At 39.7% G+C, this 16,534-nt stretch overlaps 1 protein-coding gene across 2 annotated transcripts in view; it reads left to right on the top strand.

Annotated features, from left to right (window-relative positions):
• The first annotated feature begins 5,187 nt into the window (after positions 1–5,187).
• Positions 5,188–16,534, top strand: part of LOC144652554 (acyl-coenzyme A synthetase ACSM4, mitochondrial-like) — a 100,566-nt gene continuing 89,219 nt past the window's right edge. For both annotated transcript variants that reach the window (XM_078512604.1, XM_078512603.1), the window contains exon 1: positions 5,188–5,295. In XM_078512604.1, the coding sequence (XP_078368730.1) occupies positions 5,200–5,295 (96 nt within the window). In that variant the 5' untranslated portion in view covers positions 5,188–5,199. The remainder of the gene's footprint in view (positions 5,296–16,534) is intronic.

The following is a 16,534-nucleotide window of genomic DNA, read 5'->3' as shown; positions in this document are numbered from 1 at the left end:
AGCTCGGGTAAACATGTACTGCAGTTTGTTGTTACATTTTCCAATCATAATAATTAATCAACAATCGAAAAGCGTACAGTCAACCCAGTCAAATACAGGTATGTAAGATTTTTTCACTGAATTTTTTTACGGACGGACCTGATTTCATTTGTGAACTGGATCGAATTTGACCGGCAAGAAAATATTTTCTTGTTTACATGTAAGCCTCCAGGTCGGTATAACTTTACCGGTAATAACAACCGAGTCTACTTTGTATACACTGCTACACTTTGCTACTACTCTAGAATTTGTGTGTTTAAAAAGCATTGATGACTTTAAACACTAAATAAGCTTCCATGTATACACACCGACTCACCCATTGGCGTCAAAAACGACGTTGTGTACTTTATATTATCATTCTTTTGATATGAAAGTCGGCTTTATTTTATTATTAACCTGTATGAATCTGCAACTCAAATACATGTACAATTCAATTTACACCTGAAACAGTTCATGCCAATCACAAATTCTACTGAAAAAATCTGTCAAATTCTGTAACAGAATCAGTAGACTGTCTTTAATGATGTTTGCGTGAATACGCGAGGTTCTCCATAATACTAGAAAGTTTTCATTCAGATCGAAAATCACAGGGCTACCTGGTAAGGAAAGGGTTAAAAGGTATTCTGGACTTTAAAGTGGTTTCATTTTATTGATTAACAAAATTCAAAATTGATTGTAAACTACCTGAGAGAACAGATAAAATCCAGCCTATGCTGGCGAGGGAATATTGAAGTTTGGCAGCAAAATCGTACCGTTAAGCTGTTAGAATTTCGCCTGTCGCCTGGTAGACATTAAAATTTCTTCTCTTTATACGTTTGCACTGATAGGGATCAAGAATCGTGGCTAATTTGTAAAGGAAATGCTTTATTTCGACTTGAAACGCCCCACACGCTAGTAAAATCTTTATAGTTTTTAGCCGCCGAGGGCCCTTAGGCCTCGTTTCCATGCAACTTCCGGCTTACGCTGAATCGGTGTATCGCAGGTTAGGTTACGCACGACAGAGTTACCTTTTGTCTCGTCACGCAATCTTAACCCCACATTGAGAAGTAAATTTTCGTTTGGATATTACCAAAAGCCGCTTCTCCTCGCGTTATTCTTTACCTTACGGCTACACATGTCATTTCTAACGACTACATTTCCAGCAAAACAGTTGCTGTTTATTTTTCTAATGGCGATGCATTAACTTCTGAACAGAAGAAACGTTTAACGTTTACTGTTTCCACCGGAAGTAATTTCACAACAGGCTATCTCTGTAAGAGCAATGTATGGTTGGCGGCCACTTTGGAGGCATATTTAGCGATTGTTTCACAAAACCATGGCCAGATTGGCTCGGAATTCGGAAAGCCTTACCTGTGCAACGTAGAAAGCTCAAACCGTGGTTTGAAACAAAAGGTTTGTCAAACAGAGCGATTATTCAATAAATGTGTAAAATGTTTTACTCTCAGTTATTGAATGGATTATAAAGGCCCGATTTGCTGAAAGAAAACATTTATTTTTATGAGAAATGCAAAACGTTTACACTGTTCTTAGTGGCACATTTTGCAACACAACAGAGCTAACCTCAGATTTATGCCACCACAAAATTACACAAAGAAACGCTCGTCCGATCGGTCCCCTTGCTTGACCCGAATATTTAAAGAGGTCAATTTCGTTACACAATTGTCGCGGCAAATACTATTTAATATACACTGACCGAGCTCGGCAGCTGTAGCTGCAGTCTGTAATAGTAATGGGGATAAATAACAGCTTTATTAAAATCAAACCCGCCGTCAATTCCATTAGAAAGGCGTTTGAATAGCATAATATTTTCGCCCTCTATCTATCATGTGTCGAAACAGATCGGATGGCCGGCGATCAGTGCCGTCAAATTCGGGAAGAATTCTGAATTTCTTGCAACCGACGCCGATCTTTCCGGGGCCTAAATGAAGCAAACATACAAGTGCTATCCTTCGCAATTATATAATTTGATAGTAATTCGCTATCCGCCGCTTAAATTTCTCGGCAGCCTGAATAATTTTGCAGTGGGAATCAAGGTGTCATTGCCGGATCTTCGACTAATAAATTCAATTTTGGGCCATTTTTTGGATACCTTCAATCTGTTTTTCAATTACTAAAGCAAAAATGTTTGGAATCTATCATTTTTCGAGCCTTTCGAGAATCTCGGCCTCGAATTGTGCCTTTCTCGCCCTTTTTTTCTTGTCAAGGATGCGTCCCCTCCATACAAAGCCTTTGCCGAAACTAAAATTTTTGTCCGACTCACGCGGGGGGGGGGGGGGGGGGGGTATCATGTGGCGAAATCTATTTTTAGTAATAGTGCGCTTCGCTAGATGATGTTGCAATTCTAAATTGTGCAACTCAGCAGAAATAATCAATTGTCACGAAATGAGTTCCCTTTGGTTAACTATTAGCAACGTTTTAGTGTGTGAAAGACTTGTACGAGTACAAATTTGCGTTGTTAATCGTTTTAGGTTAAATTAATATTAGCGCCTAAAGACTTGTACTAGTAAAAATTGCGTTCTTAATCGTTTTAAACTTCGCTGCCTTCGAGCGCTGAACCCCTTACATTCTTAATTGGTTATGTGACGTAAGATTTGGGCTACTCACGTTTTTGATTCTTATATAACGTTTGTAAATTGACAAGTCACGTTTTTTCTACAAGAACGGAAGTGCTGAAGCACAACTATAGAGTGACACTTTACAAGTCACGCGCTTTGATCACCCACAGCGGAAAGTATTCCCTTGAGAAATTAAAACAGTCCCTTGAGAGTTAACAAGAATGCGATCCCTTCCGGTTCAGATTTTAGCCGATGTAAACGCTATTCTCCTACTTTTTGCTTGTAAACAAGCAAAAAAAGTCGAAAAAATACTATAACGGAACTCTTCCGACCAATGTAGTCTACGGTTTATCATTAAGCATACAAAATCTTTTCGGCATCCCTATTTGTTGCTACTTTTCCAGCAACAAATCTACTTGTTTAAAGGTGGGTTTGCATCTCGCTCGGCTGGAATGACATCTGGGCTTATTTGTTTTATTTGCTTATAGTTTGATATGCTTAATCAAGATGTAGTAGTGCGTTAGTTGGTTGCCAGATTAGAGCAGCTATATTCCCGCTCTTGCTGAGATAAATAGACTATATATTTAATGCAAACCCTCATTATGTAGGTTGTTTCCTTTCAATTTTCTTTTGTTGAAGTTATGACGTCTTGATCGGCCACAGCCATAAAGAATCTTGTACCCTTTATAGCGAAATACTGTACTAGACGGTGAAGGACTAACCTCCCACGCAGTCGTTCTTTGCGTAGGAGGCTAGTGAAGGACAAGCAACGAAAGTTTTTGACTGATTGCAATCCAGTTTCGTCTTGATAGCTTTCTGCTAATAGATTCGCCGTAGTTTTCTTATTTAATTCTTTCCTTCGCTGTCGCTATTTCAACAAAAGTCTTTTCGTTTCACGCCATTTTATTAGTGTAATGCAAATTTCGTCATGCATCGCACGTTGTAATGAATATCGTGGGATTATTGCACGACATTGAATAGCGTAACAGTCAGGCCCCGTTTACACGGGTCCGGACAAATTTTTGCACGGACAAAAACTTGCACGGTTCCACCTTGCGTTTACACGGGACCGGCGGAACTGGACGAATTTTTGAACGGCTAAGTGCAAGTTTGGGACCTGAAAAAAGCAGGTCAACTTTTTGACCGGCACGGTTCCATATTTCGTACGGACTCGTGTAAACACCCGAACCGTGCAACTTTTTGCTCAGATAGCGTTGTTAAGGCCTGGAATCTAGTTATGTTTTGCCTGGTTGCCTATCGAAAATGAAACATTTTGTTCCATTTTGTTAAATTTAAGACAAAAGAAACAAATGCAGATATGAGGAGACGAGCGGCAGCAGCATGCATCGCTATTTTGGCCGGATTAGGCGGGCTTTTGCAGTACACGTTGCTGCAAATGGCTTTTGTTTCCGATCTTCTTCATCGATCGAGGCATCTTACACGTTTGAATTTCTTTGTGAGCATGTACAGCTTACGAAACAACCAACCGAGGAAAAAGTCACGGGCCAGAAAGCCAAAGCCAAAGTTTTTGTCTGCCGCCATGTTTGATTTGTCGCGTACTGCATCAGCTGCAACATGATTGGCTTAAAACATTAGCGATAACCAATCACAACAGAGACGTAAAAAAGCCATTCACATGCCGCGACTGGTCTAAAATTTGCACGGATCCGTGTAAACACCACTGCAATCTGTAACAGAATTTGCACGGATCCATGTAAACAGGCGGTCCAGGAACAAAATTCGTCCATGCAAAAATTTGTCCGGACCCGTGTAAACGGGGCCTCAGAGGGTAGAAAAACGTCACGTCCGCAAATATGGACAAGAATACATCGAGGTGAGTGTATCAAACCGAAATATACTGAAACAGGACTTAAAAACACCGCTCTAACAAGTGATGTACAGGTTTTGCTTGAATATCGCTTATAAGTATGGATTATTCACTCTCACCCAAAATGTGCAATTTTTGGGTTGTTATAATTAATTCCTGTGTATCCGTTGAAATTTAAGATATCGATTTTTGAGACCCTTATATACATAAACGAAATTGAATGAAAAGGGAAGATTTTACTAAACAATCAAATGACTCTTGATTCAAAACGAATGCCAAGACACTGAACCTAACTTTAAAATCGCCATGGCTGAAGCGGTGTCGTGCCATTGACGTTTTCTGGTTTGAACTTCTTGGGGAAATTAACAAACCTCCACTTATGGCCAAATATCATCTGCAAAGTAAAAAAAAATGGTAATAATAAATTATAAATAAAATAAACAGGAAAAGTTTATCTCGAACCAAGTGAAAGTTAATTTATTCCGTGACGGATTGCGTGAGGGTAGCGAAGCGCTTCGCTAAGTTGGTGGTTTGTTGCTCAAGAGTAATCTACTAAATGAGAAGAGCAATGCGAAATTAGCGCAAGCGCAATGTTGCAGTACAATTGAATAAATATCGCATTTATTCTGTTTATTTAAAATAACTATTTCCATTCTATTAGCTGACAGAAAGTTCGAGGTCACAGTCCATTTGGTAATGTCACCACAGCAAAGGTTAACAGCAGCCTAACTAAATTACTGTCATTGTCTTGCAGTGGATCTCAAAGCTACTTTGCTGATGGATGACGTGGTAATCTGGGGAACAAAAGATTTTCAAGTTCCGAAGTACTTTAACTTTGCTGACGTCATAGACGAATGGGCACAAAACGAAAAGGTGAGAACGTTTGTTTAATTAAACGGCGACCCTTTCAACAGCTAAACTGGTCCCGCATTAGGTGAGGCGAGCCCACTTCTGGCTTGGTCAAACCTCGAGTAGAAGACCCCGTAGAAGAGCTTAGGCAAAGACACTATTCTTCCTCTTTACCCTGTGTTGGCGGTCTAGACCGATCACGTATGGCAAGTAGTATATATTCGGGGCCAAAAAATGTTTGAAATACTTGAACCTGTCTTCAGTCGTAAGGGGGTCAATCTAAATTTCCGACGAGCATACCCGTCCCTTTCATATGAGAATAAAAAGGAACCCTGGTTACTGTTTGCTTCTGTCCGCATTCCACAATGTCTAATAAAACAGGCTTGATTGTTTACAATACCTTTCGTTTCTTTCAAAACTTGCATTACAATGTGGTATTGCTCTGTATGTCCAGACTTGTCCCTGATGCACGAGTCCAAATAGCTAAAGTGTTAACATGTAACCCCCCCCCCTTTAATAGACACATTACGTACCTTCAAAGCGAGTAACCCTCCACCCAGGTTTATTGTGCTCCCTGGGCCAACTTCAAAATTTTTTTATATAAACGGTTCTTAGCTACATTAAGAAATAAAAACGTTACTCTGGTTAAAAATTTTTGTAGTAAAATGTTCGTAAAATATCTACAATGTCCCAACGTTTCGGCTTAAACTAAAGCCTTCATCAGGGGAAAGTGATAAGTGAATACAAAAAGCACGTTCTTATATAATATGCAAATCGAGAGCTAATGTTTGTCCCTAAAGGCTAAATTTAGAAATTCGTGCGGTAAATGCATGCCGTCATCGCGGTTTAGCGGATTATTGCAAGTGTTAATTTCCCAAGCCTCCAAAATACGTCTTTTGCGCCAATTTGTGCTTGTACGTAAGATCTTTGACGATTCCCACGAGATGGTGTGGCCAGAATGAAAACAATGTTCCGCTAAAGCTGACTTGTGTGAGTGTTTGTTTTCAACTGCTTTTTGATGCTCTTTGAGTCGGGTGGAAAATTTTCGTTTCGTTTCTCCGATGTAGCTTTTGTCACAAACTTGGCAGGGAATTGAATAAATTGCGCCACGAGTCTGATCTTTTGGCAATGGATCTTTCGGTTTTGGAAACAAATTGCCGATGGTTTGGTGTGGTTTTAAAGCGACTTTGATATTATAATTGCTTAAAATTCGCTTGATTGGTTCCGTAGTACCCTTGATGTACGGCAGAATGCAGAAACCTTTTTTGTCATCCGGTGCAGTTGCAGGCGTTTGTTGAGAAGGTCGTTTCGGTTTGCTTACATCAATCACAAAGCGCTTAGGGTAGCCATTCGCCCTGAGTGCCGCGGTCACATGTTGCATTTCCTTTGACTGTTGATCAACAGAAGATGGAATAGTTTTTGCACGATCAGTCAAAGACTTGACCACAGCCCTTTTGTGAGCAGCCGGATGGTGGGAGTCAAACGAGAGATATCTTTCTGTGTGTGTCGGTTTGCGATAGACTTTAGTGGAGAGTTGGCCATCGTCTTGTCGACAGACAGTGACGTCAAGAAAGGATATTTTCCGTTCTGTTTCTCTTTCAACCGTAAATTGGATAGATGGCTCGATACTGTTCAAATGATTCTGTAAGGTTAGCACCAGGTTGGATTTAACAGCGGCACATACATCATCTACATATCGTTTCCAAAAACACGGCTGGGAAAGGGAGGTGGATAGTGCTCGTTTTTCAAGGTCCTCCATGACCAGATTTGCCATAACAGCTGACACTGGAGAGCCCATGGCGGTTCCGAAGATCTGTTGGTAGTGATTGTTGTTGTACTTGAAGTTTGTTGTCGACAAACAAAAATCCAACAGATCGACAATGTCATTAACAGGTATGGTGGATCTATCCTGCAAGGTGACATCATTGGAAAGCAAATCTTTAGCAACTTGAATGGCGAGTTCCACCGGAATGGATGTAAATAAAGAAACAACGTCAAACGACACCAGCTCTTCATCTTCTTTGAGTGAGACATTTTTCATCTGTTCACAAAATTCCACACTGTTCTTGACCGTGAAATCTGTGTTGCCCATCAGAGGACTCAGGATCTGCGCCAAATGTTTCGATAACATGTAAGTTGGAGAGTCTATGAACGAAACAATAGGTCTTAAGGGGAAACCAGGCTTATGAATCTTTGGTAGACCATAAAAGCGAGGAGGCAGTCCGTCAGAACTGCGGAGTTTCTTGTAAAGGCTGTCACTGATCTTGTTTTCTCGTTTAAGGTTGGCCAATTTTTCATTGAGCTTCCTCTCCGTTCGCTGTGTAGGGTCTTTATCTAACACCTTGTAAGTTCTTTGGTCGTTGAGCATTTGCTGCACCTTGTCGTCGTAATCCTTGCGATCCATGACAACGGTACAGTTACCCTTATCCGCAGTAGATATTTTAGATTGTAGATATTTTACGAACATTTTACTACAAAAATTTTTAACCAGAGTAACGTTTTTATTTCTTAATGAATCAACCACCTGGTTACACGTCCATTTTTAAAATCATTGCAGAAAAGTACGATAAGGACACTTTACAGAAAGCGCGTACGTTCAACAAAATTATGCTGAAGACAGCAAGGCATCGCCGACACCTACATTTTAGCCATCGATGCAAAGACCTTCAAGTTCTTCCACCGAGCTTGAGAATTAAACCACCGGTTCGGTCTCCTAAAGGCTGGAAGTTGTCGAAGAACGTGGGCTTCCAGTTTCTGAAATTGCGAATCGAAGATACACACAAGAAGATCCGCACACTGACTCGAGAAAAGGAACTTGCTTTGGATTTCTTACGGTCACGTTTAACCACCTCGGACCTTGAACACCTCGAGACCTTAGTTTATGAACAACAGGAGGAGGAGTATAGCAGGATTAGATCTGTGCATTCGAAGAAACTTCAAGTCCTAACCTCAAAGTCAAATATCTCCTTGCCCGATGTGACAGTTAATCGCGACAAGTGGGTGCTAAACATCTCTAGCAAACCGTTGAACAACACCGAAACGTCTGCACTTCAGAAGGGCACGAACTTTGCCTTGGCTCCAAAGAAAATACCAACAGCGGAAATTGTAGCTGGTATTGAAGACGGTATTTCTGGATTGCCGGAAGGCGACAAACTTGCGTTAAGATCCCAAGTTTCGCAGGTTTTACAAAGAGCCACTGTACCACCTCCAAACTTGCCACAAGCCGAGCTCAGAGCTTTACACAATCTCCGTAAAGACCAAGACCGACTCGTTATCCCTGCGGATAAGGGTAACTGTACCGTTGTCATGGATCGCAAGGATTACGACGACAAGGTGCAGCAAATGCTCAACGACCAAAGAACTTACAAGGTGTTAGATAAAGACCCTACACAGCGAACGGAGAGGAAGCTCAATGAAAAATTGGCCAACCTTAAACGAGAAAACAAGATCAGTGACAGCCTTTACAAGAAACTCCGCAGTTCTGACGGACTGCCTCCTCGCTTTTATGGTCTACCAAAGATTCATAAGCCTGGTTTCCCCTTAAGACCTATTGTTTCGTTCATAGACTCTCCAACTTACATGTTATCGAAACATTTGGCGCAGATCCTGAGTCCTCTGATGGGCAACACAGATTTCACGGTCAAGAACAGTGTGGAATTTTGTGAACAGATGAAAAATGTCTCACTCAAAGAAGATGAAGAGCTGGTGTCGTTTGACGTTGTTTCTTTATTTACATCCATTCCGGTGGAACTCGCCATTCAAGTTGCTAAAGATTTGCTTTCCAATGATGTCACCTTGCAGGATAGATCCACCATACCTGTTAATGACATTGTCGATCTGTTGGATTTTTGTTTGTCGACAACAAACTTCAAGTACAACAACAATCACTACCAACAGATCTTCGGAACCGCCATGGGCTCTCCAGTGTCAGCTGTTATGGCAAATCTGGTCATGGAGGACCTTGAAAAACGAGCACTATCCACCTCCCTTTCCCAGCCGTGTTTTTGGAAACGATATGTAGATGATGTATGTGCCGCTGTTAAATCCAACCTGGTGCTAACCTTACAGAATCATTTGAACAGTATCGAGCCATCTATCCAATTTACGGTTGAAAGAGAAACAGAACGGAAAATATCCTTTCTTGACGTCACTGTCTGTCGACAAGACGATGGCCAACTCTCCACTAAAGTCTATCGCAAACCGACACACACAGAAAGATATCTCTCGTTTGACTCCCACCATCCGGCTGCTCACAAAAGGGCTGTGGTCAAGTCTTTGACTGATCGTGCAAAAACTATTCCATCTTCTGTTGATCAACAGTCAAAGGAAATGCAACATGTGACCGCGGCACTCAGGGCGAATGGCTACCCTAAGCGCTTTGTGATTGATGTAAGCAAACCGAAACGACCTTCTCAACAAACGCCTGCAACTGCACCGGATGACAAAAAAGGTTTCTGCATTCTGCCGTACATCAAGGGTACTACGGAACCAATCAAGCGAATTTTAAGCAATTATAATATCAAAGTCGCTTTAAAACCACACCAAACCATCGGCAATTTGTTTCCAAAACCGAAAGATCCATTGCCAAAAGATCAGACTCGTGGCGCAATTTATTCAATTCCCTGCCAAGTTTGTGACAAAAGCTACATCGGAGAAACGAAACGAAAATTTTCCACCCGACTCAAAGAGCATCAAAAAGCAGTTGAAAACAAACACTCACACAAGTCAGCTTTAGCGGAACATTGTTTTCATTCTGGCCACACCATCTCGTGGGAATCGTCAAAGATCTTACGTACAAGCACAAATTGGCGCAAAAGACGTATTTTGGAGGCTTGGGAAATTAACACTTGCAATAATCCGCTAAACCGCGATGACGGCATGCATTTACCGCACGAATTTCTAAATTTAGCCTTTAGGGACAAACATTAGCTCTCGATTTGCATATTATATAAGAACGTGCTTTTTGTATTCACTTATCACTTTCCCCTGATGAAGGCTTTAGTTTAAGCCGAAACGTTGGGACATTGTAGATATTTTACGAACATTTTACTACAAAAATTTTTAACCAGAGTAACGTTTTTATTTCTTAATGAATCAACCACCTGGTTACACGTCCATTTTTAAAAAGGTTCTTAGCTATTTGTAAAGAAATGTATGAAAAGCTCTCTCACCCGGGATGGCTCTGTATAGAGGTTGACCCTTCTACCAGGAACAATTTTTATGTATATTAACAAGCTCTAACATTAAATTCCATTCCATTCCATTACATTACATTACATTACATTACATTACATTACATTACATTACATTACATTACATTTTTTAATACCAGTTTTTACCAGTTCAGTTCCTTTCATTTTTTCCTGTTACTGAAAAAACTGAACGAAACGTATATTTTAGTTTCTTAATTTCATCACGGAACGTTACATGCAACATTTACATCTTGCATCACATTTTCTTATTATTCTTATTATATATCGCAATTACAATACTTCAGCATTTTTTCAATAACACCAATAAACGCAATTCCTCTAAAAATGCAATAAAGTAACTGGATAAAAAATGAAGTGGAAATCTAGATGGAAGATAAAAAAAGAAGAGGCGGAATCATGCGCGAAGTGAAGTCTATTTGGAACAATATTTCAGAAGCCCCCTTTAGTTTCTTAGTTTCTTGCCTTCACAATTTTTGCTGTTCTATTTTATTTTAGGAAGGCACAAGAAAAAGTGATTACCCAGCTCTGTGGTGGGTTGATGGAGTCGACAACGAAGTTAAATGGAGTTTTCAAGATGTCGCCATAAAATCGAAAAAGTAAGATAACTTCCCGTACAATCTTTATCCGTTCTCCGCCTATTATTTAAAGAATTCGGTTAATTGTAACCGTGAAAACATTTTTTAAATCTTCCAGCCATCTTGTAAAGAACAGGTTAGCCTTAATTTTCATAAAGCCTTTACATTTCGTTTCAGTAGCAGATGGCTCAGTTAAATAATCGAGTTTTGGGAAAAGACCATTAGATTATTTATGAGTGGTTGCATGAATTTTAGCTGCTCGATAGATCTATTTCTTCTTATAGCCCTGCAAAGGATATTGCTTAGATGGCTGATCGTTATTTTTTAAATTCAGAAGCGCTTGATTGATAATGTTTGGGGGGATTTTTCACTCCCCATCAGTAATCGTATGGTCCACGTAACGCTCTCCGAGCGGCCTGCCTGTTCTTTTTGCTTTGTTTTCTCAGCTGAAGCGATACTTAACTGTTTTTTCTCCATTTCAGGACTGCCAGTATCCTGTCCATAGTAGCCGACATCAAACCAGGAGACCATGTGATGGTGATATTACCCACAATTCCAGAGTACTGGCTGATACAGGATGCGTGTTTAAGAACAGGTACCACCACCATTTTCGAGAGGAAAACTCAGAAGAACACCCAGGAGACACAGTGCATTGTAGTATTGTTTTTATTAGATTTTTAGTCAAGGTTATTGCATTTGTACAGTGTAGCTTTCTGTGCAAAAGACGCGTAGTGGTCGCAGTTTAACGGCAGAATGTGTTTGAATTTTCCAGATTTCACTACGCGATAAATTTGACAAAGTACCGCAAAAAAAAAAATCACCCGCTAGACAACTCGCTATTGATTAGGTCTGAGCTCAGTTTTGCTTCAACACAATTGTCACTTCTCATAAAAAGGAAAAAAGTACCGATTGCGCCTGTCAAATAGCAAGAAAGGAGCCCAGGAGTTGTATATAAAAACGATTTTTCTCTAAATAATTACACCAACAAGTACCTTTGTGGATGGTTATTTATTTCCACAGGTGGAGTATTAATTATAACTCCGGTAAATATTGGTCCAAAAGAACTTCATCGCAGAATTTTGAAGTCAAAACCAGTGTGTGTGGTGGCGGCCCCTTGTGATCAGATTAAAAGCGAATTAATTGATATTGTCAATCAGGTTCGTTTGTCTTGTTGTTGTTCTGAGTTGTTTTGCAACGTGTCTTTGAGCTATGGAGTAAAATTCTTGTTATACAGTTTGGTGTTTCTTAATTCTAGGCACGCTTTAACGATTGTGCAAAATTGCATGTTAAGTTTATATCATTCAGTACAATCCCGATTTCTCGATAACGAACCCTCGGTTTCTCAAAGCTCCCGATGTCTCGAAGCAATTTTCGTTTCCTCTCGAGGTTCGAAAAATCGGGATTCTACTGTATCTCAAATTTAATAAACCTGACCTGCCAGCCATAAGATGTTGTGTCGTGGCGTGAAGTCGTGAGTGAGTTGAGGTGTTCTCACTTCTCACCTGTTTGTATAGCAAGAGATAAACCTTAATGAAATCTTAGATAATTTTTTTTCTCTTCGTCACTTTTAGATAACTAGCTCTGGTCAGGTAGAAGTAAGAAGCAGAATTGTGATCAACAGAATGAAAGATGAAAAATGGTAAAGTAAAAGCTCAAGTGGTCCATTTATAATTGATATTCGTGCAATAGCTCACCAACATTGAGACAATACTTTCGTGTTATGTTTTTCTAGGGAGGGCTGGTTGTCATTTGAAGACCTTTTTGAAACTGCGAGTGCTGATTTTCAGGTAGCATAATGATAACGATAGATAAAATATTTAGCTAATAAGACAAGGGGGGTCCATAGCAAAAAGTCCTATTGATATTTTAAAGAAAGGCCGTTTATAGTACCGTATAGTGCACTTCTTCAAACTTATGTACGATTAGCCAAGAAGGAACAAATTCCAAAGCTCTTGCGCTGTTGTAGAAAGAAAAAGTAAATGCTCGAGGGATTCAACTTCTTCATTTTTCAAAAAGCAAAAAATTGAGAATGCACAGTGTACCATTTTCGTGTGTCAATGCAATTCTTTTGCCATCTGTATTATCCTGTCAACACATGTGTCCAAAGGCGACCGCGAATTCTAAAGTACTGACTTAGTTATAGGCACGGGACGTTATTATTGATTCTTGGTTACTAGGTTGTGTTATGTTATGTTAGCTTAGGCATAAAAGTTTAGGTCAGGTCAGGTCAGATCAGGTCAGGTCATGTCATTATGTTATGTTATGTTGTTACGATATTTTCTCTTGTAGTCTGTTAAGTCCTTAAGCTCAGCACTCACCAACATATTCTTCACAAGCGGCTCAAGTGGAAATGCGAAGATGGTTGAACATTGTCATGCCAGTATGGGTCTGGGTAGCACAGGAATTCGACAGTACGTAAAGTACTTCTTAGTAGCGTTATAAAAAATAAATTATACCATAATCGAGAGAATTCTCGCGCGCTGATTGGTCCAAAAATATGGTCGATGAGAGTATAGACCATGAAAGTGACGTCAGATCACGCCACGCACACGCGCGGGCAAGAAATGTGTAAGTTTGGTTTCCATGAATGAAAGCGAATTTCATCTTGTTTTGTTTGAATCAAGCACGCATTTGTTTTCGGAATTCAGGATTGGACTTCTACTCAGTTGATCTGTCGAAAGAAAATTTACCAGGCTTTTGAAATTTTTGTCTAACTGAGAAGAACGGTGCTAGCGAACCGACAGCGAACTCGGTGAACAGTGAACGAGCGCTAACAAGATCTTCAGAAAGAATAATAATCTTGCTCGCTTCTCGCGATAGGCAAACACTCAACGAGAGAGGAAAAGGTAATTAAAATTGTTATTCTTTTAATTCTTGTTTTTCTTCTTTTGTATTATTTTCGTTTTTACATGTCGGGACTCTTTACGTCCCCTCGGCAAAGTTTCTTTACTGTCAAGCATCGCTTTTGGTAAATACTTGTTCGAGTTTATTATGGTATAAAACAAATCGACCACATTTTACCATGCTCTACACTCTTTTATACCATGCCATAGAAAATACATCCAATCAGAATACAGGAAAGCCGTTGTATATTCGACGGTATTCAACCCAACCTTCCCATCGTGCGCTGCGATTGTATTCTCGACGAAATTTAGTAAGCGTATTTTCTATGGCATGGTATAAAATAGTTACACAACACTTTCTCGTGGAATACTATGGAATATCCCACTTGTCACTTGTATTTTCTTGGTATACACACTCGCCTAAAGGCTCGTGTGTATACCGAGAAAATACAAGTGACTCGTGGGATATTCCATAGTATACCACTCGAAAGCGTTGCATAACTAGTATATAGACCATAGAAATGACGCCATAAAATGTCCAAAATTTTGCAGTGAAACCACCCGCCTAACGGCTTGTGGTTCCACTACCTAACCACTACCTGGTGTTGAACATTTTTTGACGTCATTTCTATGGTCTGTAAGAGTGTAGACCATGAAAAAAAAGTGGTCGATTTGTTAAACGACAACGTTAGAAAGCACGCCCGTTTTTTTGGCTGACAAGTGCAGGGGCGTAGCTAGCCTATAGACCCGTAGGCCCGGGCCTACAAATTTTTCAGCCTACTCGCACTTTTAAAATGTACAACAGAAAATATTCGAGCTGGTACACTTTCAAGATGAAATATAGAAAGCGATTTTTAACATATCTTAAAATTATATATCTTGCAACTCCTCTTTCCTGATTAGCTCAAAGATCATCTAGTAAGTGGAAACTGTGAAGCCTTCTTGGTAAGCCAGATGACAGGCAAACGCACAACGGCATGAGCTGTTAACGAAAAGTGCGTTTATTTACGAACGAGTGCAATTCCTTGTTGCGAAATGTTGGAATTTAGAAGATGTATTGATCTCAAAACCTTCACCAGTAGACCTCCCCCCCAACCTCACAAAAAGAGGTTGGCCAGGCCTACAACTCTTCAAAAAGCTGGCTACGCCCCTGAAGTGTGTTTCACAGTCTTTTTGTTATCAAAAGAATCGAGGAAGAAATAGAGCCAGAAAATTACAGCTTAGTTAAATATAAACTGACATATTTCTTGCGCTTTCATTGGGAGACAATCCAAAACACAAAAAAATACATTTTTAGATTTTATTTAGTCAAAAATTCATCAAACTTCGTTTTGAAAAATCGAAAATAATCATATGACTGCTGAAAATTGTAGAGATATTTGAAGAAACTAAACAAAGTGTCGTTAATGACGCCATAAAATGTCCAAAATTATGCAGTGAAACCACTCGCCTAACGGTTTGTGGTTCCACTACCTAACCACTACCTGCTGTTGAACATTTTTGACGTCATTTCTATGGTCTGTAAGAGTGTAGACCATGAAAAAAAAGTGGTCGATTTGTTAAATGACAACGTTAGAAAGCACGCCCGTTTTTTTGGCTGACAAGTGTATTTCACAGTCTTTTTGTTATCAAAAGAATCGAGAAAGAAATAGAGCCAGAAAATTCCAGCTTAGTTAACATATAAACTGACATATTTCTTGCGCTTTCATTGGGAGACAATCCAAAACACAAACAAATACATTTTTAGATTTTATTTAGTCAAAAATTCATCAAACTTTGACTTCATCAAACTTAATCAAACTTAATCATATGACTGCTGAAAATTGTAGAGATATTTGAAGAAGCTAAACAAAGTGTCGTTAAAACCAAAAAGTCCCAATCAAAACCCCTTTCATTTTTAAGGAAATAGCCCCAGCTGTAGGTTTGCAGTAGTTATGGACAAGTCGAGCAATTCTTCTTTTGTTACTGAACATGCCAATTAATTATGATACAGTTTTTGACTGACATATTAAAATCTTTGGGCGCTCCAAGCCAATCAGAACTTAATTGCTGTGCTGTATGGGCGCTTCCTTGCCCTTTTCATTCTAGCGCTCTGCACAGTTCGAAAAAGCTAATTCAAAGCCCGCTTAACGAGTAATTGTAAAGGACCTTTCAATGAAAAAAGGATGTCTAAAACAATGAAAAAAATAGTGTATTTAGAAGCATCGCTTTAATGTAGGAGGAGCACTTCCAACTTAAAAAAAGACATTTCATCTCTTTTAGATGTCGTTTTACAGAAACAGATTTTAACTGGGTTTGTTCCTCTACTGGTTGGTCTTGGCTACTTTCGGACAGTTTCTACAGCACATGGTCCGTGGGAGCCGGAGCATTTGCTCACTATAAAAAAGTAACTGCCAAAGAATTTCTCGAGACTCTTCAGAAGTATCCTATAACTCAATGTACAACTGATCATTCCATGTACATGAAGGCTTTGTACGAGGAGGATCTGAAGAGCTTCACATTTCCCACACTAAAGCTTTGTTTCGGCGGAGGAGAACCATCAAACAAACAAGTGTTGCGAAAATGGAAAGATGTAACCGGAGTGGAACTTTGGGACTATTATGGACAAACGGAGATAGTAAGTTGTTTCAGA

Source organism: Oculina patagonica, chromosome 4 (genome assembly GCF_052425735.1).
Source record: "Oculina patagonica isolate OP01 chromosome 4, crgOcupat, whole genome shotgun sequence".
Lineage (NCBI taxonomy): Eukaryota > Metazoa > Cnidaria > Anthozoa > Scleractinia > Oculinidae > Oculina > Oculina patagonica.
Note: the sequence above shows the minus strand (reverse complement) of the source record. Positions and strands in the feature narration are given on the sequence as shown.